The 24,221-nt window shown below is 40.5% G+C and overlaps 1 protein-coding gene, 1 long non-coding RNA gene and 1 pseudogene across 2 annotated transcripts; 2 read left to right on the top strand and 1 right to left on the bottom strand.

The window, feature by feature from the left end:
• Positions 1 to 2,868: 2,868 nt before the first annotated feature.
• Positions 2,869 to 23,252, top strand: LOC133252412 (uncharacterized). Its single transcript, XR_009737918.1, has 3 exons — positions 2,869 to 3,302; positions 18,917 to 19,082; positions 22,239 to 23,252. It is a non-coding gene; the product is annotated as an uncharacterized LOC133252412 (long non-coding RNA).
• On the bottom strand, positions 8,616 to 16,134 carry LOC133252411 (disintegrin and metalloproteinase domain-containing protein 20-like). The gene is made up of 2 exons (XM_061424987.1): positions 15,960 to 16,134; positions 8,616 to 11,280 (listed from the first exon to the last, which is right to left on the bottom strand). Exon 2 carries the CDS (start codon positions 11,184 to 11,186, stop codon positions 8,898 to 8,900), a length of 2,289 nt encoding a protein of 762 aa, XP_061280971.1. The 5' UTR covers positions 11,187 to 11,280; positions 15,960 to 16,134; the 3' UTR covers positions 8,616 to 8,897.
• A 190-nt stretch (positions 23,253 to 23,442) lies between the features above and the next one.
• On the top strand, positions 23,443 to 23,565 carry LOC133253566 (U2 spliceosomal RNA; annotated as a pseudogene).
• Positions 23,566 to 24,221: the final 656 nt, after the last annotated feature.

The following is a 24,221-nucleotide window of genomic DNA, read 5'->3' as shown; positions in this document are numbered from 1 at the left end:
AAATGGAGAGATCACAACAGACAACACAGAAATACAAAGGATCATAAGAGACTACTATCAGAAATTATATGCCAATAAAATGGACAACGTGGAAGAAATGGACAAATTCTTAGAAAAGTACGACTTTCCAAAACTGGACCAGGAAGAAATAGAAAATCTTAACAGACCCATCACAAGCATGGAAATTGAAACTGTAATCAAAAATCTTCCAGCAAACAAAAGCCCAGGTCCAGACGGCTTCACAGCTGAATTCTACCAAAAATTTAGAGAAGAGCTAACACCTATCCTACTCAAACTCTTCCAGAAAATTGCAGAGGAAGGTAAACTTCCAAACTCATTCTATGAGGCCACCATCACCCTAATACCAAAACCTGACAAAGATGCCACAAAAAAAAGAAAACTACAGGCCAATATCACTGATGAACATAGATACAAAAATCCTTAACAAAATTCTAGCAATCAGAATCCAACAACACATTAAAAAGATCATACACCATGACCAAGTGGGCTTTATCCCAGGGATGCAAGGATTCTTCAATATCCGCAAATCAATCAATGTAATACACCACATTAACAAATTGAAAAATAAAAACCATATGATTATCTCAATAGATGCAGAGAAAGCCTTTGACAAAATTCAACATCCATTTTTGATCAAAACTCTCCAGAAAGCAGGAATAGAAGGAACATACCTCAACATAATAAAAGCTATATATGACAAACCCACAGCAAACATTATCCTCAATGGTGAAAAATTGAAAGCATTCCCTCTAAAGTCAGGAACAAGACAAGGGTGCCCACTTTCACCATTACTATTCAACATAGTTTTGGAAGTTTTGGCCACAGCAATCAGAGCAGAAAAAGAAATAAAAGGAATCCAAATTGGAAAAGAAGAAGTAAAACTCTCACTATTTGCAGATGACATGATCCTCTACATAGAAAACCCGAAAGACTCCACCAGAAAATTACTGGAACTAATTAATGATTATAGTACAGTTGCAGGATATAAAATCAACACATAGAAATCCCTTGCATTCCTATACACTAATAATGAGAAAACAGAAAGAGAAATTAAGGAAACAATTCCATTCACCATTGCAATGGAAAGAATAAAATACTTAGGAATATATCTACCTAGAGAAACTAAAGACCTATATATAGAAAACTATAAAACACTGGTGAAAGAAATCAAAGAGGACACTAATAGATGGAGAAATATACCGTGTTCATGGATTGGAAGAATCAATATAGTGAAAATGAGTATACTACCCAAAGCAATTTATAGATTCAATGCAATCCCTATCAAGCTACCAACGGTATTCTTCACAGAGCTAGAACAAATAATTTCACAATTTGTATGGAAATACAAAAAACCTCGAATAGCCAAAGCTATCTTGAGAAAGAAGAACGGAACTGGAGGAATCAACCTACCTGACTTCAGGCTCTACTACAAAGCCACAGTTATCAAGACAGTATGGTACTGGCACAAAGACAGAAATATAGATCAATGGAACAAAATAGAAAGCCCAGAGATAAATCCATGCACATATGGACACCTTATTTTTGACAAAGGAGGCAAGAATATACAATGAATTAAAGACAATCTCTTTAACAAGTGGTGCTGGGAAATCTGGTCAACCACTCGTAGAAGAATGAAACTAGAACATTTTCTAACACCATACACAAAAATAAACTCAAAATGGATTAAAGATCTCAAAGTAAGACCAGAAACTATAAAACTCCTAGAGGAGAACATAGGCAAAACACTCTCTGACATACATCACAGCAGGATCCTCTATGACCCACCTCCCAGAATATTGGAAATAAAAGCAAAAATAAACAAATGGGACCTAATTAAATTTAAAAGCTTCTGCACATCAAAGGAAACTATTAGCAAGGTGAAAAGACAGCCTTCAGAATGGGAGAAAATAATAGCAAATGAAGCAACTGACAAACAACTAATCTCAAAAATATACAAGCAACTGCTACAGCTCAACTCCAGAAAAATAAATGACCCAATCAAAAAATGGGCCAAAGAACTAAATAGACATTTCTCCAAAGAAGACATACAGATGGCTAACAAACACATGAAAAGATGCTCAACATCACTCATTATCAGAGAAATGCAAATCAAAACCACTGTGAGGTACCATTTCACGCCAGTCAGAATGGCTGCGATCCAAAAGTCTACAAGCAATAAATGCTGGAGAAGGTGTGGAGAAAAGGGAACCCTCTTACACTGTTGGTGGGAATGCAAACTAGTACAGCCAGTATGGAGAACAGTGTGGAGATTCCTTAAAAAACTGGAAATAGAACTGCCTTATGATCCAGCAATCCCACTGCTGTGCATACACACTGAGGAAACCAGAGGGAAAGAGACACGTGTACCCCAATGTTCATCGCAGCACTGTTTATAATAGCCAGGACATGGAAGCAACCTAGATGTCCATCAGCAGATGAATGGATAAAGAAAGCTGTGGTACATATACACAATGGAGTATTACTCAGCCATTAAAAAGAATTCATTTGAATCAGTTCTAATGAGGTGGATGAAACTGGAGCCTATTATACAGAGGGAAGTAAGCCAGAAAGAAAAACACCAATACAGTATACTAACGCATATATATGGAATTTAGAAAGATGCTAACAATAACCCTGTGTACGAGACAGCAAAAGAGACACTGATGTATAGAACAGTCTTATGGACTCTGTTGCAGAGGAAGAGGGTGGGAAGATTTGGGAGAATGGCATTGAAACATGTATAATATCATGTAAGAAACGAGTTGCCAGTCCAGGTTCGAAGCATAATACTGGATGCTTGGGGCTAGTGCACTGGGACGACTCAGAGGGATGGTATGGGGAGGGAGGAGGGAGGAGGGTTCAGGATGGGGAACACCTGTATACCTGTGGCGGATTCATTTTGATATTTGGCAAAACTAATACAATTTGTAAAGTTTAAAAATAAAATAAAATAAAAAAAAGGAATGAACAGTACTCAAAGATAGAGCCAACAGGCAGATGGGATATTTGATATTTCTTTTTGAAGCCACCTTCCTTCCTCTTGGAACTGCCAGGTGGGTTCCCAACTGGAAGTGACCCCTGTCTACAGCTCTTCCACTTACTTTTTGGTTTTCCAGTTTGCTGACTACAGATTTTGGGGCCTCTCATCTCCATACTCTGGTGACCAATTCTGAGCTCTGTCATCAAGGAACGCGAGAAATGGAGAGCAGGAAGTGTAACTACCTGAGGGAAACCGGTGGGCCAAGTTCTGAGGAGAGCTGCTGTTTCACTTCACTCTGAAGGTAGGCCTAGCTCAAAAATAAAAAAAAGTTCAGGTATTCCAGTATTTGTCTCTGTCTCAAGAGTACCATTCATTTCTTTTCTGGTTCACTCATATTTGTATCACCTCTTGGTTCTGTGTCTCAGGAGGACCCAGCTTTATGATTATGGTCTAGAGTCCTTTCAGACTCAAGCTTAGAGTTTCTTTCTCTACCCTTAGTATGAACTTTGTACTCAACCAATTCCCGGTGTTAAATCTTCCTTTTTAATGTAGTGGAGGAGTTTTCCTAGTTTGCAGTGGAAGCCAGGCTGATGCAAATAAATTATTTTAATATCACTCCAAATTATAATTACTTCTTTGTGATTGTTTCCAGGAAACATAATTTTATGTTTTTTATTACCCTGCTCAAATAATTACTGGAAATCTCAGTAGGAATGAGTTCAGTTCAGTTCCGTTGCTCAGTCATGTCTGACTCTTTGTGACCCCATGAATCATAGCAGGCCAGGACTTTCAGCCATGACCAACTCCCAGAGTTGACTCAAACTCATGTCCATCGAGTCGGTGATGCCATCCAGCCATCTCATCCTCTGTTGTCCCCTTCTCCTCCTGCCTCCAATCCCTCTGAGCATCAGGGTCTTTTTCAATGAGTCAACACTTCGCATGAGGTGGCCAAAGTATTGGAGGTTCAGCTTCAGCATCAGTCCTTCCAAAGAACACCCAGGACTGATCTCCTTCAGATCGGACTGGTTGGATCTCCTTGCAGTCCAAGGGACTCTCAAGAGTCTTCTCCAACGCCACAGTTCAAAAGCATCAACTCTTCGTCGCTTAGCATTCTTCACAGTCCAACTCTCACATCCATACATGACCATTGGAAAAACCATAGCCTTGACTAGATGGACCATTGTTGGCAAAGTAATGTCTCTGCTTTTCAATATGCTATCTAGGTTGGTCATAACTTTCCTTCCAAGGAGTAAGCGTCTTTTAATTTCATGGCTGCAGTCAACATCCGCAGTGGTTTGGAGCCCCCCAAAATAAAGCCTGACACTGTCTCCACTGTTTCCCCATCTATTTGCCATGAAGTGATGGGACCAGATGCCATGATCTTCGTTTTCTGAATGTTGAGCTTTGAGCCCACTTTTTCACTCTCCTCTTTCACTTTCATCAAGAGGCTTTTTAGTGCCTCTTCACTTTCTGCCATAAGGGTGGTGTCATCTGCATATCTGAGGTTATTGATATTTCTCAAGCAATCTTGATTCCAGCTTGTGCTTCTTCCAGCCCAGCGATTCTCATGATGTTCTCTGCATAGAAGTTAAATAAGCAGGTGACAGTATACAGCCTTGACGTACTCCTTTTCCTATTTGGAACCAGTTTGTTGTTTCATGTCCAGTCCTAACTGTTGCTTCCTGACCTGCATATAGGTTTCTCAAGAGGCAGGTCAGGTGGTCTGGTATTCCCATCTCTTGAAGAATTTTCCACAGTTTATTGTGGTCCACACCATCAAAGGCTTTGAAATAGTCAAAAAAGCAGAAATCGATGTTTTTCTGGAACTCTTTTGCTTTTTCCATGATCCAGCAGATGTTGGCAATTTGATCTCTGGTTCCTCTGCCTTTTCTAAAACATCTGCAACATGAACATCTGGAAGTTCATGGTTCAAGTATTGCTGAAGCCTGGCTTGGAGAATTTTGAGCATTACTTTACTAGCGTGTGAGATGAGTGCTATTGTGCGGTGGTTTGAGCATTCTTTGGCATTTCCTTTCTTTGGGACTGGAATGAAAACTGACCTTTCCCCGTCCTGTTGGCACTGCTGCATTTTCCAAATTTTCTGGCATATTGTGTGCAACACTTTCACAGCATCATTTTTCAGGATTTGAAATAGCTCAACTGGAATGCCATCACCTCCACTAGCTTTGTTCCTAGTGATGCTTTCCAAGGCCCACTTGACTTCACATTCCAGAATGTCTGGCTCTAGGTGAGTGATCACACCATCTTGATTATCTGCATCTTAAAGTCTTTTTTGTACAGTTCTTCTGTGTATTCTTGCCACCTGTTCTTAATATCTTCTGCTTCTGTTAGGTCCATAGCGCTTCTGTCCTTTATCGAGCCCATCTTTGCATAAAATGTTCCCTTGGTATCTCGAATTTCCTTGAAGAGCTCTCTAGTCTTTTCCATTCTGTTGCTTTCCTCTGTTTCTTTGCATTGATCACTGAGGAAGGCTTTCTTATGTCTCCTTGCTATTCTTTGGAACTCTGCATTCAGATGCTTATGTCTTTCCTTTGCTCCTTTGCTTTTCACTTCTCTTCTTTTCACAGCTATTTGTAAGGCGTCCTCAGACAGTCATTTTGCTTTTTTGCATTTCTTTTCCATGGGGATTGTCTTGATCTCTCTCCCGTACAATCACGAACCTCCATCCGTCGTTCATTAGGCACTCTGTCTATCAGATCTAGTCCCTTAAAACTATTTCTCACTTCCACTGTATAATCATAAGGGATTTGATTTAGGTCATACCTCAATGGTCTAGTGGCTTTCCCTACTTTCTTGAATTTAAGTCTGAATTTGGCAATAAGGAGTTCATGATCTGAGCCACAGGCAGTTCCCGGTCTTGTTTTTGCTGACTGTATAGAGATTCGGCATCTTTCGCTGCAAAGAATATAGTCAATGTGATTTCGGTGTTGATCATCTGGTGATGCCCATGTGTAGAGTCTTCTCCTGTGTTGTTGGAAGAGTGTGTTTGCTATGACCAGTGCATTCTCTTGGCAAAACTCTATGAGCCTTTGCCTTGCTTCATTCCGTACTCCAGGGCCAAATTTGCCTGGTACTCCCGGTGTTTCTTGACTTCCTACTTTTGCATTCCAGTCCCGTATAATGAAAAGGACATCTTTTTTGGGTGTTAGTTCTAAAAGGTCTTGTAGGTCTTCATAGATTCGTTCAACTCAGTAGGAGTAATTCCTTTAAAAATGATGAAATTATTTCAACTTATCAGAAAATGTATACATCTCCTATGTTTCCAGTAAAGGTTTACATTTTACCACATTGTTCGTTTCTCTACTCACTGATTTTTAATATATATGACAATTGTTATTTGTATTGACTTGTAAGAATCCTTTACTTATTGTTTAAAATATTTTGTACTTTGTAAACTTTCTTCTTAGCTTTTAGAATTTTTATAGTAGGATTTTATATGTAGAAATTCCTGTAAGCTACATTTAATGGCAGTTTTTATGTTTATTTTTCAGTTCCATAGTTTTTGATTCTCAATCTAATTGTTCTGGGTCCTGAGATAAAAAGTTAATATAAATAGTGAGATTCACTTTGCTGTGCAGCTGAAACTAATAGATTGTAAATCAACTATACTCAATAAGAATGTAAAAGTTAATGTAAGTGGTGACAAAGAAGAACACTGATTTATTCCCAGTTTCACTGGGAACTTCATTTTAAAGAATGTTCAATGATTAATTTTCAATGATATTTATTATTAGGTTAGGAAAGCTTGCTTTTATTCCTACCTGGCTATGAAGTACTTTTCATTGTCAAAAGAGTTTAAATGTTATTTAAGGCTTTTTCTGTATGTGCTGCGATGAGCATATGTTTTATGTTTTTAATATCCAGTAGGAGTTATATAAACTATGCTTGCCTTTAAATAAATAAATCCTACTTTGTGAAAATGTTATTTTCTTCCTTCTGCTGAAGATGTTATTTCCTCATTTTTGCTGAATTTGATATACTTGTTATTTGTGATTTTTGTTCGATCTCTGTACATGAAGTCGGTATTTCTTTCTTGTATTGTTTTTGTCCAGAGTTTTACTGGATGCATAATATTAGTTAAATACTTTATCCTTTAGTTTTATCCTGTAAAGTAATTTCTGCTTGTGAATAACTGAGGTCTGTTCCTTAAGGTTTAATACTCAGCAGCTTACCTTTGAGGACTGCTGTCTGTGGGTAAAATGTAGGGAAAACAATCCATTTGTTATGAATTTCATCATGTTAATCAGATGTTTACTTTTTATAAATTGATACTATTCATTTATAGTTTTACTTAAAATGACACATCCCACGTAAGTTTCTTAATAATTTTTTCATATGTTTAAATATCTGCTATGGTGGCTCAGAGGGTAAAGAATCTGCCTGCAATGCAGGAAATCCAGGTTTGATTCCTGGGTCAGGAAGATCCCCTGAGGTAAATGGCTACCCACTCCAGTATTCTTGCCTGGGAAACCCCATGGACAGAGTAGTGTGGCAGGCTACAGTCCATGGAGTCCCAAAGAGTCAGACATGACTGAGCAACTGACACTGGCAGCTTTCTTTCATTGTTTCAAATAGTGAAGGTTTTGGTGTCCAGCATTTGCAAGTGGACTGCCAGCTTTATGAATCTAATAGCAACAAACATAATGGCAGTTCCCCAGCAGTGTAACAACGGGACCAAAGAAGGGCACAGCTAAGAAAATTCCTCCTGGGACCCGAGTCGTCAGCGTGTGTCTAGAAGGCTATGCACATGTGCTAAGGAGTAACTACCCACTTAGAACAAGGAGAGTATGGTATGGGCAGACTTGAAACACTTCCAGGCCACAGGGAAATTTATTACAAAAGGGCAAAACTCTCATTGGCTACTGGGAGTCAAGCACATTTTGACCAATACTAGCTGGAGAAAAGGCCACCCTGAATATCAGTGAAGGCATAGAATAAAACTGAGTATTTCAGACCAAATGGAGAATCTTAAACTGAAGTAGAATAGCCAAAATGAAACATAAAATTAAATGCCCCCTTAAAATCAAAGGGAAGAGGTAGGGTTCTTGGAATCTTTGCAGTAGGTCCTGTGGGTCTAGTATGTGATCCCCGAGGAAAGGGTTAGCCCACCTGGTATGGGAAACTCAGGGATTTGGAGAACATTTAGACCTGGGACTCAAAACTGGGAGGCTACAATGCTTGGTAGCAGTGCCAGTATGGCTGAGACTTATAGTCTTGTTGGTTCTGAGTGTAACCAAATATGTATATAGCAGAAATTATGGTTGCTGCTAAGGCGAAAGCTGTTAATGAGACAATTCTGACATGAACACAAATCAAATTTTCCCCGGGTTTCAACTCTTTCTCTAGTTCCTGCCATTGGCAGAAAGGAACAGGAGAGGATTGGCATATAAGACATGTAATCTGTAGGTTACCAGTCCTTGTGTGACAAGGCCAGAGTACAAGGAGGAAGGGCATGTGGGATAGAGGAACAGTAAATCAGACACACACACGAACACCATCCACAGACTGTCTCTGCTCCAGACACACACAGAGAATAATTCCATAAAAATTGACCACTTAAAATCGCTTAAAATAATGGAAAGTAGAAATAGGCTAGGGATTAGTAAATTTTGTTTACTGGTTGTTTATGGTCCCAAATGATTAGAAAAAGTTGGAATTTTCTGCCAATGATCTAGGACACATGTTATAACATTGTTACTTCCAGGAGATTACAATCTAATCCTTGGGAAAGATCACTAGGCTTTGGCAGTCTCTGGAAATAGGAGCTATTGGTTTTTCCTTGTTTGTTGTTTTTTCAGTAGGCACATTCTGTGTTTCTTCCTTAGGTAAAGTTAGAATATTCTGTGCTTACATCCTAAGTGAAGCCGTAACATGTCTAGTTTTTAGGTAGGTTTTGGGTAGTTTTCTCAGATTTTGGTGGAACAGAGGCTGTTGGTGGAACAGCCTCTTCTTTTTCATTTTTCTTTTTTGGTCTCATGAACAGCAAAAGCAAAAGCAACAGACATGGTATTAGAAACAAAAGAGGAATCAGGAAATATGTTAGCAGGTTCCTCTTTTCCACCCTTTCTTCTGTTTGGGGCTCAGGGGCTGGGCCACTGTCCACACTGCCTCCTCTGCCTTTTTCCTGGCAGACGGGAGGGTCCCACCCGTAGTTGCAGTGGCAGTGCTGTCTGTTGTTGCAGACTCCCCTCAAAGAGCAGAGCTGAGGTGAGCAGTTACGTGGAACAGTGGAATAAGAGACACACCTCCTTCTGATGCAGATGTTTTCGGGACCACACTTTGTACCATCGTTCACTGCACCAATATCAACTATTCTTATCCCGAGGTGGTAGTCTGTACCCCAGCAAGTGTTATCATTGAATTTAGTCCAATGCAGAGTAGTATGATCACTCATTAGAGGAATTTCTTTGACGTTCTCACACTGAATCCTCCCACACAGGCTGTCTGCCATGTTGCATCTTATGTATGAGGTTTCTGTGATACCACAGTTACCAAAACGGTCACCTCGGGTATTCACTGCCGTGTAGCAACTCATGTCTGCATTTTTGGCCTCTTTGCCAAAGATTTGCCTACACTGTTCATCACGCTGATTGCATCTCCTTCCATAGCAGTAACCACCGCCTGTGCAGGAGGCCCCATTCTGCACGTACACATCATCTGGACACTGATTGGATGTCCCATTGCACCACTCTGGAAGATCACATTCATTTGCTACTTTCCTACACACGGTGCCTGATTGGCTGAACATGCAGTTATGGCAACAAAGCCCAAAAGCACAGTTGACACCAGCTGTCATAGTGCAGTTTAACTGACAACAGGGATCAGTGTTACACATCTCTAAGGATCCACAGTCACACTCTTCTCCTTCTTCAACCACCCTGTTTCCACAGCGTGTCTCCCTGATAACTGTATGTGGATTTGGTGAAGTGTACAAACAGCGTCTTCTATGACCAAGGTTGCAATAATCAGCATAGCTGCAGTTGCTGAATTTAGTTGTTAATGCTACAGATGGAAACAATATGCACTCTGATGCTCCACATTTACATATTTTGGGATTATCATGATCCATACCCAAATTATGACCCATCTCATGAGTCACAATATATGATAAAATAAAAATTCGTTGATCGTGGAAAGTCTCAATTCCACAACTAAATTGACGTTGACACACTGTCCCAACAAAGGCTAAGCCAAGAGTTTCACCATAATTCTTTTTTACAAAAATATGTACCACATCGTGGGGCACACGTTTATCGAAGCCCTTTTGCTTCCATTTGCAAAAGTTGTCCAAGGTCTTTCCAGCACCTCCTATTGCAATAAGGCTTTTTTGAGTCCATATCTCCATTCCCTTGAAAAATACCTCAAGATCCAGTGGTTTCATAAGGTCACTTACTCCATTTAAAACAAGGAACACTTCTTTCTGCACAAGCGAAGCATTACTTTGATGATGAAGATATCGACTGTAATCTATGACCACTGCCACTTCAAGAAAATAGTGGTGGGTCCACCAGCCTGTATAGGCACTTTGCATCAAAGTGGAATTAATGCTTTCTTGAATCTTCAATTGTCCTGCTATTTTCTCATCTGTTAACCCACATCGAAAGTATGAAAAATTTGTGTCCTTATTGTCTAGCTTATATATTAGATGCTCAAATGCAGTAGAAAACCTTTTGGGTTCAATTTCATAAACAATGTCATTTGTCTGTAACATTCCTTGAAAGCCCCCGAAGCAGTTACTGAGGGAAACCAGAGAGTCTGGGTCCCCCTCCACATAACCACGGTAATAACAGTCATCCTGGACAAACGGTTGGTCTTGCAGGAGAACACCCTTGTCTGCGTAGGTGAACACTGGGAAGTTTTTGGACAAAAAATTCTTCTTGACCTTTATATGAACAACATGTCTCTGGCCCCCAAAATGCAGTTTGTAAGAGAACCAGCCTTGAAGCTTCATGCCTCTGCCAGTGGGTGTTACTCTCCAGGGAATCACCACTTCTGGGGGGCCAAGTCTTTGGGCGTGCCCAAGCTGGGGCCATCCAGGAAGGAAGAGGAATACTTTCAGCCAGACAAGCAGGAGAGTAACCTTCATATACACCAGGAACTCACCAACACCTATCGCGGAGACATCATATCTAGCCATTGGTGGAAAAAGAGGGCAGGACAGCATACATCAGTGTTCAGTCTCCTCCGTCTGAGCTGATGTATTCAATGTTAACCTTTAGTTTGTTGTCTGGCAAAGTCATGCAGTCAAAGCAGCAGCACTAAAAGAAAAACAAATAAGAGGAACAGGAACTGGGTGGGAGTGATGAGCAAACCAAGATAGAGGAAAAAGGAAGGGTACAGGTTAGGATGAATGAGAGTTTGGCTTAAGACATGTCTGACGGGCTCTTAAGTAATGGTGAGGCAGAGTGAGACTGTGTGAGTACACACGAATGGTGACTGGCCTACGATGACACTTGTTGAATCTAGAGGAAGGGCACATAGTGATTCGTGATACAGTTCTTTATGTCTATTAATATGTGCAAACATTTCCACAATATATAACACAAAAGAGTCTTACTGGAAAGGTGAATGAATATCATCTTCTGATAAAGGAGTCTTGTGTTACACATTTGGATGTTATGATAATAAACTATAGGTCCTCCTTTTACTTACAAGTGAGAATTCTTTAATCATAATACTCAGGAGAGATATAAATATTCGCAGATATTATATTTTCTCATTGTCCATATGATGTATTTCCATGTAACAAGTCATTATTTGTCCTACGTCCTCTGCATTTCTCTTCATCTAAATCTATGAAATTGCAGGCGTCCAGCACTGCTAGCTTTCACAGCTTTGAGGATCTACTGTAATGCTACCTAATGCAATGACTGGTAGACCCAGGTGGCTGTGGGAGGGGGAATATGTTGGGTTGTTGATGGATGTTACTCAAATGTATTTACATTCTATCATACTGTTAAGAAGAACAGCATTTAAAAACCTGTACCCTTATAAAATGGAAGGAAATCAGGGTAGCTGGGAGGGTAGCAATTGAAAATTGTTATGTACTGAATGCAAAATAACCTTCAGAAGTAAAAAGGAAATCAGTGGCTCCTTGAAGGAGGAAAGCTTGGAGTAAGGAAATATTGTCTTAGAGTGGCAAAGACATCAAAGTCTCCACATTATAGGACTTTAAGGTAATCAGTTCCCGAGTGCAACCTCACAATGTATTACTTCATAATAAAAACAGATAATACATATGCCATATGAAAATACCATCTACAGTTATCTCCATCATACAAATGTGTTATCATATATTTGTTAGCATGAAATCTGACAACATGCCTGGCTGGCAATACTGATGTTCTGCCTTCTTCTTTGACCAAAGCATTTAAAAAACATGTAACGTTCATACATGATGGTATACACTTAGAAAACATAAATGAACACACAGATCAAGATTATTAACCAGTCTAGAGCTCTAATTTGAACAGAGGTTTTAGGGGAAACAGCACATTTGGGATTTTTAAAAGTGCTTTCAATACTGTATATTTAAAATGCTTGCTTTATTCCTCTTGAATCATTCTCATGTCATTTATGGAATTTTCATTTCATAAAAAGAAGAAACAACATCCTGTGAGCTCACACTTCTTCACAGAAAGCCTCTTATTCCTAGTTAATTCTGCTAACCCTTTAAATCAAAAGGATAAGGTGACAATGTGTAGCCCAGCAGAGAAGATTTCCATTCTCAGAAATGGAAATACATGTGCCATACAGACTAGACATTTGTTAGTAATGTCCTTTGATGATCAAACATACTTCCAGACCTCTAAACAGCTAGCCATCTCACTAAGCTGTGCTGTGCTTGGTCGTTTAGTTGTGTCTGACTCTTTGTGACCCCATGGACTGTAGCCCACCTGGCCCTCTGTCCATGGAATTCTCCAGACAAGAATACTAGAGTGGGTTGCCAGGTTCTCCCTTCAGGGGATCTTTCGAACCCAGGGATTGAACCCAGGTCTCCCGCATTGCAGGCAAATTCTTTACTGTCTGAACCACCAGGAAAGCCCCTCATTAAGCTACCATTTACAATACATTCTTACTCTTAAACCAGTTCTCAAATCAGTCCTACATAAGCCTCAAAGAACTGGGCATCTGATTTACTAATGTATTATCCACCAATATTTTGATTTATCTTCTTGGTACCAAGTGAGTGCATGTCTAGCTTAATTTCATAGCTCATTTTCAAAAATGATTAGACATTGACTTAAGGACATGGTCTGTATCTTAATATCACCTTGACTGCTCTAACTTCTACACATTATGAAACTGTTAACCACAACCTTACTCCTAATAAAAATTCACCCCTCAGATTTATAAATGATGAAGATAACTTTTCATCATATCTCCCCTTTTCAGTGCCCTTTATTTTACGTTTTACTACTGTAGTCTCTGATATTCAATATGCTATCTAGGTTGGTCATAACTTTTCTTCCAAGGAGTAAGCGTCTTTTAATTTCATGGCTGCAGTCACCATCTGCAGTGATTTTGGAGCCCCCAAAAATAAAGTCTGACACTGTTTCCACTGTTTCCTTATCTATTTCCCATGAATTGAAGGGACCAGATGCCATGAACTTCGTTTTCTGAATGTTGAGCTTTAAGCCCACTTTTTCACTCTCCTCTTTCACTTTCATCAAGAGGATTTATAGTTCCTCTTCACTTTCTACAATAAGGGTGATGCCATCTGCATATCTGAGGTTATTGATATTTCTCCTGGCAATCCTGATTCCAGCTTGTGTTTCTTCTAGTCCAGCATTTCTCATGATGTACTCTGCATATAAGTTAAATAAGCATGGTGACAATATACAGTCTTGACGTACACCTTTCAGACTTGATTTTTTTGGGCTCCAAAATCACTGCAGAAGGTGACTGCAGCCATGAAATTAAAAGACACATACTCTTTGAAAGAAAAGTTATGACCAACCTAGATATCATATTGAAAAGCAGAGATATTACTTTGCCAACAAAGGTCCATCTAGTCAAGGCTCTGGTTTTTCCAGTGGTCAGGTATGGTTGAGATAGTTGGAATATGAAGAAAGCTGAGTGCCAAAGAATTGATGCTTTTGAACTGTGGTGTTGGAGAAGACTCTTGAGAGTCCCTTGGACTGCAAGGAGATCCAACCAGTCCATTCTAAAGGAGAGTAGCCCTGAGAGTTCTTTGGAAGGAATGATGCTAAAGCTGAAACTCCAGTACTTTGGCCACCTCATGTGAAGAGTTGACTCATTGGAAAAGACTCTGATGCTGGGAGGGATAGGGGGCATGAGGAGAAGGGGACGACAGAGGATGAGATGGCTGGATGGCATCACCGACTCAATGGACATGAGTTTGAGTGAACTCTGGGAGATGGTGATGAACAGGGAGGCCTGGCGTGCTGGGATTCATGGGGTCGCAAGGAGTTGGACACGACTGAGCGACTGAGCTGAACTGAATTGTAGTCTTGTTTTAGATCCTGTCAATTCAACCACTGTTGACTAAAATCCTCAACCCAAACTAGTGCAGATTTTTTCACTTGCTTTCACACTCTTAACAAAAACTGTAGAACTGCTCAGGAAGGAAATTACAGAGTATGTTTGTGGTAATTAATGAGTAAAAGGCAGGCTAAAATTGGCACGAGGTACCTGGTGTGTGTGCTGTATGCTGAGTCATGTCCAGCTCTTTGCCATTCTGTGGACTGTAGCCCACCAGGCTTCTCTGTCCATGGGATTTCCCAGGCAAGAATACTGGAGTGGGTTGCCATTGTCTAGTCCAGGGCATCTTCCTGAACAGGGATTGAACCTGTATCCTCTTTCATCTCCTGCATTAGTAGGTGGATTCTTTACCCCTGAGCCACCTGGGAAGCCTGAGATGCCTGATACTTCGGTCAAAATGATGAAATAATGAACTGATACTTTCTTCAACACTTTGTTTTTAATACATTGAGCTTTTTTGCCTGCATATAGTAATATTGTTTAACTTGCTAGTTTTCTAAATTTTCTTTTCTGCCTGGATATAGTAATGTTGTTTCTTAACATGCTAGTTTTCTAAATTTTCTCTTCAGCACCTAGGACCCTCAGCTTAGCGATCTACTGTCTTTATCTCCACAAGTAGTTATTATTGAATTGAAAGGATGGTACTTTAAACCATAAAGCCACAAAATTTTTGTTTTGTGTATGTTTAATGCAGAATTTGATACCTCTGTCCTTTATTGTTGCAGCGAGTTGGTGGGGGACTTAACTTTTTAGATTGAGTATTTTTTTTTTTTTTTCACCATTTAAGTAACCTGAGATCCTGGGGTATTAGGGTACTTTTCTTGTAGAAAGAGGAGCATATTTAACAAAATATCAAGGCTCCATAATGAAGGAAGATCCTTAAATGGAATCCTTAAATGGGATCTATTGTGAGGAGAATCCTTGTAATTTTCATCTCTACATTCTATGTATGGGAATACATGGGATGAGAAAAGGACGATAGTCATTATATAGTCCTGGTCAGGGACTCTAGGGACACTGCTCATGAGGGAATATAACACTTTCACTAGTAATGTGGTACAGTACCATATACTAGCACACACACTTCAACCTAGACTGCTACATGTTATCTCGTAGATTCCTTTTTTCATCTTTTCCACAGCTTCATCAAATTCAGTCATCTCAGTATCATAATTATCACAGCCTCCTTCCTTTCATTTACAGCCCAATTCAGTATTTTCCAAATTGCAAAAATGCATTTTTATACTATTTTTAAACTCTTAATCAAGTGGAATAGAGCAGAATGGGACATAATATAGGTCATAGATACCCCTCTAGTTTTGAAAAATTCACAAGGAATCATGTTGTGGTTGTAAGGATGTGTGTTTCTGAATTCACGTGTGCACAAATTCTAGCACTTTTCCCTTCACAGTTAAATTCTTGAAACACTTACCACAGGTAGAATTAATGGTACCATGGTATTTTCTAGTTATGACTTTGTGATACTTTGTGCCACCAAGGTCTGTGAACAAATATTTAAATGGAAACATCACATGACAAAGAACAATGAAAATCTCTCCCCTTTCATCTCTTCCTTATGTTCCAGATTGAAGTGCTTAGCAACAAGTCTCCTCAAGTTCTAAAGACCATCGCAATTGGATAAAGGTCTTCCACATTCTGGCTTTGCCTTGTCCATCATACTGTAATTACTCCTCAATATGAATAAACCTGAGTATAGTCCTTATTCCCATCCCATGTATTCCCTGCCCGTAGTATAAGTGTTTAGTGTTTTTTATTCATACTTTAGTGCTTTATTCATACTGTGTCCCGCATCTCAGATTATTTCCTAAGCACAAAACCTCATAATGAAACAGTTGAATTGCTTCAAGTTCCAGAAATAAGTTTGATCTGGTTTAAACCATTGTTCAAGGATTGAGGCTTCAGTAACCATCTATGACTTTCACTCTAAGGTCAAGGATAACTTAGAGACATTTCGCATGTGTAAATAAGTGTGCCTCATCCATTACAAGAACTGTTGTCAGTAAAGAAGTGGCACAAAGAGATTACAAAGAAGAGCGAGATGAAGAAAGTAGAGTGTGGGTGGTGATGCTAGCATCGTAGTGGCATAAGTTGTTCCTATTTTCTCTCCGCTTCATTTTACAGTTAATTTACCACCCTTGTATTAGCAAGACTGTTGATGCCAGGAGGGAGTTTGGGAAACAGTCATCATTTGTGCATCAGAAAATAAACAAGAGCTTGTTAAGGCCTTGAATTCCTTGGAATTGGATTAATAGTACCCACGGGGCTTCCCAGGAAGCTCAGTGGTAAAGAACCCGTCTGCCAATGCAGGAGATTTGGGTTCGATCCCAGGGTCAGAAGATACACTGGAGGGGGAAATGGCAACCCATGCCAGTATTCTTGCTGGAAAATCCTGTGGACAGAGGACAGTGGCGGGCTACTGTACATGGGCTCACAAAGAGTCAGACATGACTAAACAACTGAGCACACACACATGGTCTTTTCTAGCTGTAGCCCTGCCATTGGAGAAGGCACTGGCGACCCACTCTAGTGCTCTTGCCTGGACAATCCCATGGACGGAGGAGCCTGGAAGGCTGCAGTCCATGGGGTCACTAAGAGTTGGACACGACTGAGCGACTTGACTTTCACTTTTCACTTTCATGCATTGGAGAAGGAAATGGCAACCGACTCCAGTGTTGTTGCCTGGAGAATCCCAGGGATGGGGGAGCCTGGTGGGCTGCCGTCTATGGGGTCACACAGAGTCGGACACAACTGAAGTGACTAGGCATAGCATAGCATGTATGTGAACGCTAAGTTGCTTTAGGGTCTGACTCTCTGTGACCCTATGGACTGTAGCCAGCCATCAAGTCCCTCTGTCCATGGATTCTTCAGGCAAGAATATTGGAGTGGTTGCCATACCCTCCTCCAGAGGATCTTCCCCTGTCTCTTATGTCTCCTGAATTGGTAGGTGGGTTCTTTACTGCTAGCACCACCTGGGTAGACCAAAGCTAGAGGTAGTAACAGAATTCCAGCAGAGTTATTTACAATCATGAAAGATGATGCTATTAAAGTGCTGCACTCAATATGTCAGCAACTTAGGAAAACTCAGCAGTGGCCACAGGATGGGAAAAGGTCAGTTTTCAGCTCAGTCTTAAAGAAGGGCAATGCCAAAGAATGTTCAAACTACAGTACAGTTGCCCTCATTTCACATCCGAGGCAAGGTAATTCTCAAATCCTGCTGTGTCCTGCAGGGCTTCAGAGCCCTCACCAAAGTCACCCACTAGCCTCAGCCCAGGCCTTGGGGCAGCAGTGAACCTCTCTCCCATTCTGCTCTCTGCAACCTAATAGCAGTGGCAGTGTGCTGGGTCGCAGTGTGTGGGACCTAGTGTCCCACTTTGGGTGGCCTGAGGAGCCTGAGAGCCAGCTGGGTTGGGCGCCTGGCTTCTTTAGAGATGACAGCTGGGTGGAGCCTGGGGACCCGGCCCTGAGGGAGCTGCCAACTGAGTTCTGTCTCCTCTTAGCCAGGACCAGGACTTTGGAGGGTAAAAGTTGTACCTTGGCACCTTGCCCTTTCTTGTCAAGTCGGAGAACAACATTCATTTAGTAGAGATTTACAGAAACATCGTCACCTGACCATGACCTGACCTCAAGAACAAAGGATCTAAACCAGGAGATTTGCAACAACTAACCTCATCCCTCCCTCACCTTTTTTGCTTTTCAAAGGGCTTTGATGAGAGCTTTCAGTAATTTGGGGGTTCTTAGAGCGTGAGCCACTCATCTGTTTACATGGCCCTGCAATAAACCTTTCTGTCTTCCAAACTGCAGTGTTTTAGCATAGTTTGGCCTCACTGTGTGTTGACACTTGGACTTGCATTGTTCAGTAACACAGGGAGAAGCATGCAATGAAGTTAATTCTACTGTTTCATCCGGCAGAAAGTGGCTTTTTAAAAAGTTCTGAGCGAATCACCCCATCATGTAGAGGTCCTGGCCAAAAGAGACATCGGCTGAGGGCAAAGAGAACAAGAAATGGAAACAAGGAATTTCTGTCATCTGAATACACATACACAGGATCTAATTTATATATCCTTGTATATATTATAAATTAAGCAGCATTATCATTTTTTCCTCCTTGCTTTTCTCTCTTACCTTGAGATATGGCAAATGGGTGTTGGTGACCTTTATGATTTGATACTACGAAACAGACTATCAAAGTGAGATTATAAGTGACTTAGAAAAGGAATGAACAGTACTCAAAGATAGAGCCAACAGGCAGATGGGATATTTGATATTTCTTTTTGAAGCCACCTTCCTTCCTCTTGGAACTGCCAGGTGGGTTCCCAACTGGAAGTGACCCCTGTCTACAGCTCTTCCACTTACTTTTTGGTTTTCCAGTTTGCTGACTACAGATTTTGGGGCCTCTCAGCCTCCATATTCCGGTGACCAATTCTGAGCTCTATCATCAAGGAACGTATGAAATGGAGAGCAGGGAGTGTAACTTCCTGTGGGAAACCGGTGGGCCAAGTTCTGAGGAGAGCTGCTGTTTCACTTCACTCTGAAGGTAGGCCTACCTCAAAAATAAAAGAAAGTTCAGGTATTCCGTTACTGTCTTTGTCTCAAGAGTACCAATTATTTCTTTTCTGGTTCACTCATATTTGTATCACCTCTTGGTTCTGTGTCTCAGGAGGACCCAGCTTCATGATTATGGTCTAGAGTCCTTTCAGACTCAAGCTTAGAGTCTCTTTCTCTAGCCCTTAGTGTGAACTTTGTACTCAACCAATTCCCGGTGTTAAATCTTCCTTTTTAATGTAGTGGAGGAGTTTTCCTAGTTTGCAGTGGAAGCCAGGCTGATGCAAATAAATTATTTTAACATCACTCCAAATTATAATTACTTCTTTGTGATTGTTTCCAGGAAACATGATTTTATATTGTTTATTACCCTGGTCAAATAATTACTGGAAATCTCAGTAGAAATGAGTTCAGTTCAGTTCTGTCGCTCAGTCGTGTCTGACTCTTTGCCACCCCATGAATCACAGCAGGCCAGGACTCCCAGTCATCACCAACTCCCAGAGTTGACTCAAACTCATGTCCATCGAGTCGGTGATGCCATCCAGCCATCTCATCCTCTGTTGTCCCCTTCTCCTCCTGCCCCCAATCCCTCCAGCATCAGGGTCTTTTCCAATGAGTCAACTCTTCACATGAGGTGGCCAAAGTATTGGAGTTTCAGCTTCAGCATCGGTCCTTCCAAAGAACACCCAGGACTGATCTCCTTTAGAATGCACTGGTTGGATCTCCTTGCAGTACAAGGGACTCTCAAGAGTCGTCTCCAACACCACAGTTCAAAAGCATCAACTCTTCAGCGCTTAGCATTCTTCACAGTCCAACTCTCACATCCATACATGACCACTGGAAAAACCATAGCCTTGACTAGATGGACCTTTTTTGGCAAAGTAATATATCTGCTTTTCAATATGCTACCTAGGTTGGTCATAACTTTCCTTCCAAGGAGTAATAGTCTTTTATTTCATGGCTGCAGTCACCATCTGCAGTGATTTTGGAGCCCCCCAAAATAAAGCCTGACACTGTCTCCACTGTTTCCCCATCTATTTGCCATGAAATGATGGGACCAGATGCCATGATCTTTGTTTTGTAAATGTTGAGCTTTGAGCCCACTTTTTCACTCTCCTCTTTCACTTTCATCAAGAGGCTTTTTAGTGCCTCTTCACTTTCTGCCATAAGGGTGGTGTCATCTGCATATCTGTGGTTATTGATATTTCTCAAAGCAATCTTGATTCCAGCTTGTGCTTCTTCCAGCCCAGCGATTCTCATGATGTTCTCTGCATAGAAGTTAAATAAGCAGGTGACAGTATACAGCCTTGATGTACTCCTTTTCCTATTTGGAACCAGTCTGTTGTTCCATGTTCCGTTTTAACTGTTGCTTCCTGACCTGCATATAGGTTTCTCAAGAGGCAGGTCAGGTGGTCTGGTATTCCCATCTCTTGAAGAATTTTCCACAGTTTATTGTGGTCCACACAGTCAATGGCTTTGGCATAGTCAAGAAAGCAGAAATCAATGTTTTTCTGGAACTCTCTTGCTTTTTCCGTGATCCAGCAGATGTTGGCAATTTGATCTCTGGTTCCTCTGCCTTTTCTAAAACATTTGCAACATGAACATCTGGAAGTTCACGGTTCAAGTAGTGCTGAAGCCTGGCTTGGAGAATTTTGAGCATTACTTTACTAGCGTGTGAGATGAGTGCTATTGTGCGGTGGTTTGAGCATTCTTTGGCATTTCCTTTCTTTGGGACTGGAATGAAAACTGACCTCTCCCAGTCCTGTTGGCACTGCTGCATTTTCCAAATTTTCTGGCATATTGTGTGCAACACTTTCACAGCATCATTTTTCAGGATTTGAAATAGCTCAACTGGAATGCCATCACCTCCACTAGCTTTGTTCCTAGTGATGCTTTCCAAGGCCCACTTGACTTCACATTCCAGGATGTCTGGCTCTAGGTGTGTGATCACACCATCTTGATTATCTGCATCTTAAAGTCTTTTTTGTACAGTTCTTCTGTGTATTCTTGCCACCTCTTCTTAATATCTTCTGCTTCTGTTAGGTCCATAGCGCTTCTGTCCTTTATCGAGCCCATCTTTGCATGAAATGTTCCCTTGGTATCTCAAATTTCCTTGAAGAGCTCTCTAGTCTTTTCCATTCTGTTGCTTTCCTCTGTTTCTTTGCATTGATCACTGAGGAAGGCTTTCTTATGTCTCCTTGCTATTCTTTGGAACTCTGCATTCAGTTGCTTATATCTTTCCTTTGCTCCTTTGCTTTTCACTTCTCTTCTTTTCACAGCTATTTGTAAGGCGTCCTCAGACAGTCATTTTGCTTCTTTGCATTTCTTTTCCATGGGGATGGTCTTGATCTCTGTGTGCCGTACAATCACGAACCTCCATTCGTCATTCATCAGGCACTCTGTCTATCAGATCTAGTCCCTTAAAACTATTTCTCACTTCCACTGTATAATCATAAGGGATTTGATTTAGGTCATACCTCAATGGTCTAGTGGTTTTCCCTACTTTCTTCAATTTAAGTCTGAATTTGGCAATAAGGAGTTCATGATCTGAGCCACAGGCAGTTCCCGGTCTTGTTTTTGCTGACTGTATAGAGCTTCGGCATCTTTCGCTGCAAAGAATATAGTCAATGTGATTTCGGTGTTGATCATCTGGTGATGCCCATGTGTAGAGTCTTCTCCTGTGTTGTTGGAAGAGTGTGTTTGCTACGACCAGTGCATTCTCTTGGCAAAACTCTATGAGCCTTTGCCTTGCTTCATTCCATACTCCAGGGCCAAATTTGCCTGGTACTCCCGGTGTTTCTTGACTTCCTACTTTTGCATTCCAGTCCCGTATAATGAGAAGGACATCTTTTTTGGGTGTTAGTTCTAAAAGGTCTTGTAGGTCTTCATAGATTCATTCAATTCAGTAGGAATAATTCCTTTAAAAATGATGAAATTATTTCAACTTATCAGAAAATGTATACATCTCCTATGTTTCCAGTAAAGGTTTACATTTTACCACATTGTTCGTTTCTCTACTCACTGATTTTTAATATATATGACAATTGTTATTTGTATTGACTTGTAAGAATCCTTTACTTATTGTTTAAAATATTTTGTATTTTGTAAACCTTCTTCTTAGCTTTTAGAATTTTTTTTTTTTTTTTAGACAAGATACGGGACACCTTGGACTTCCCTGGTGACTCAGATGGTAAAGAATCTGCCTGCAACATGGGAGATCTTGGTTCAATCCCTGGATTGGAAAGATTCCCAGGAGAAGGAAATGGCGACCTACTCCAGTATTGTTGCCTGGAGAATTCCATGGACATAGGAGCCTGGAGAGCTATAGTCCATCGGGTCACAAAGAGTCAGACACAGCTGGGTGACTAACACACACACACACACACACACACACACACACACAGGGGACACCTTAGGGCTTCCCAGGGGGCTCGTAAAGAACCTGCCCATCAATGCACAAGACACAAAAGGCTTGGGTTTGATCTCTGGGTCGGGAAGATCTCCTGCAGGAGGAAATGGCAACCCCCTCCACAATTCTTGTCTGGAAAATTTCACAGACAGAGGAGTCTGGTAGGCTACAGTCCATGGGGTCCCAAAGAGTCACACACAACTGAGCACACACGCACATGGGACACCTTGGCTCTTCTTTCTTTCTTTTTTTTTTTTTTCATTTCTTTTCTTTTCTTTTTCTTTCTGTTTTTCTTTTTTTATATTTTATTTCTTTAATAGAAAATTATTTAATTAGTATACATGTGTTCCCCATCCTGAACCCTCCTCCCTCCTCCCGCCCCACACCATCCCTCTGGGTCGTCCCAGTGCACCAGCCCCAAGCATCCAGCATCGTGCATTGAAACTGGACTGGCATCTCGTTTCATACATGACGTTTCACATGTTTCAATGCCATTCTCCCAAATCTTCCCACCCTCTCCCTCTCCCACAGAGTCCATAATACTGTTCTATACATCAGTGTCTCTTTTGCTGTCTCGTATACAGGGTTATCGTTACCATCTTTCTAAATTCCATATACATGCGTTAGTATACTGTATTGGTGTTTTTCCTTCTGGCTTACTTCACTCTGTATAATAGGCTCCAGTTTCATCCACCTCATTAGAACTGATTCAAATGTATTCTTTTTAATGGCTGAGTAATACTCCATTGTGTATATGTACCACAGCTTTCTTATCCATTCATCTGCTGATGGACATCTAGGTTGCTTCCATGTCCTGGCTATTATAAACAGTGCTGTGATGAACATTGGGGTACACATGTCTCTTTCCCTTCTGGTTTCCTCAGTGTGTATGCCCAGCAGTGGGATTGCTGGATCATAAGGCAGTTCTATTTCCAGTTTTTTAATCGCTTCTCGGCCTTTTGGCTAAGATCAAGTGTAGCTTTTAGAATTTTTATAGTAGGATTTTATATGTAGAAATTCCTGTAAGCTACATTTAATGGCAGTTTTTATGTTTGTTTTTCAGTTCTATAGTTTTTGACTCTCAATCTAATTGTTCTGGGTCCTGAGATAAAAAGTTAATATACATAGTGAGATTCACTTTGCTGTGCAGCTGAAACTAATAGATTGTAAAAAACTATACTCAATAAGAATGTAAAAGTTAATGTAAGTGGTGACAAAGAAGAACACTGATTTATTCCCAGTTTCACTGGGAACTTCATTTTAAAGAATGTTCAATGATTAATTTTCAATGATATTTATTATTAGGTTAGGAAAGCTTGCTTTTATTCCTACCTGGCTATGAAGTACTTTTCATTGTCAAAAGAGTTTAAATGTTATTTAAGGCTTTTTCTGTATGTGCTGCGATGAGCATATGTTTTATGTTTTTAATATCCAGTAAGAAATTATATAAACGACGCTTGCCTTTACAGAAATAAACCCTACTTTGTGAAAATGTTATTTTCTTCCTTCTGCTGAAGATGTTATTTTCTCATTTTTGCTGAATTTGATATACTTGTTATTTGTGATTTTTGTTCGATCTCTGTACATGAAGTCGGTATTTCTTTCTTGTATTGTTTTTGTCCAGAGTTTTACTGGATGCATAATATTAGTTAAATACCTTATCCTTTAGTTTTATCCTGTAAAGTAATTTCTGCTTGTGAATAACTGAGGTCTGTTCCTTAA

This window comes from Bos javanicus, chromosome 8 (assembly GCF_032452875.1).
Source record: "Bos javanicus breed banteng chromosome 8, ARS-OSU_banteng_1.0, whole genome shotgun sequence".
NCBI classification, from domain to species: domain Eukaryota; kingdom Metazoa; phylum Chordata; class Mammalia; order Artiodactyla; family Bovidae; genus Bos; species Bos javanicus.
Note: the sequence above shows the minus strand (reverse complement) of the source record. Positions and strands in the feature narration are given on the sequence as shown.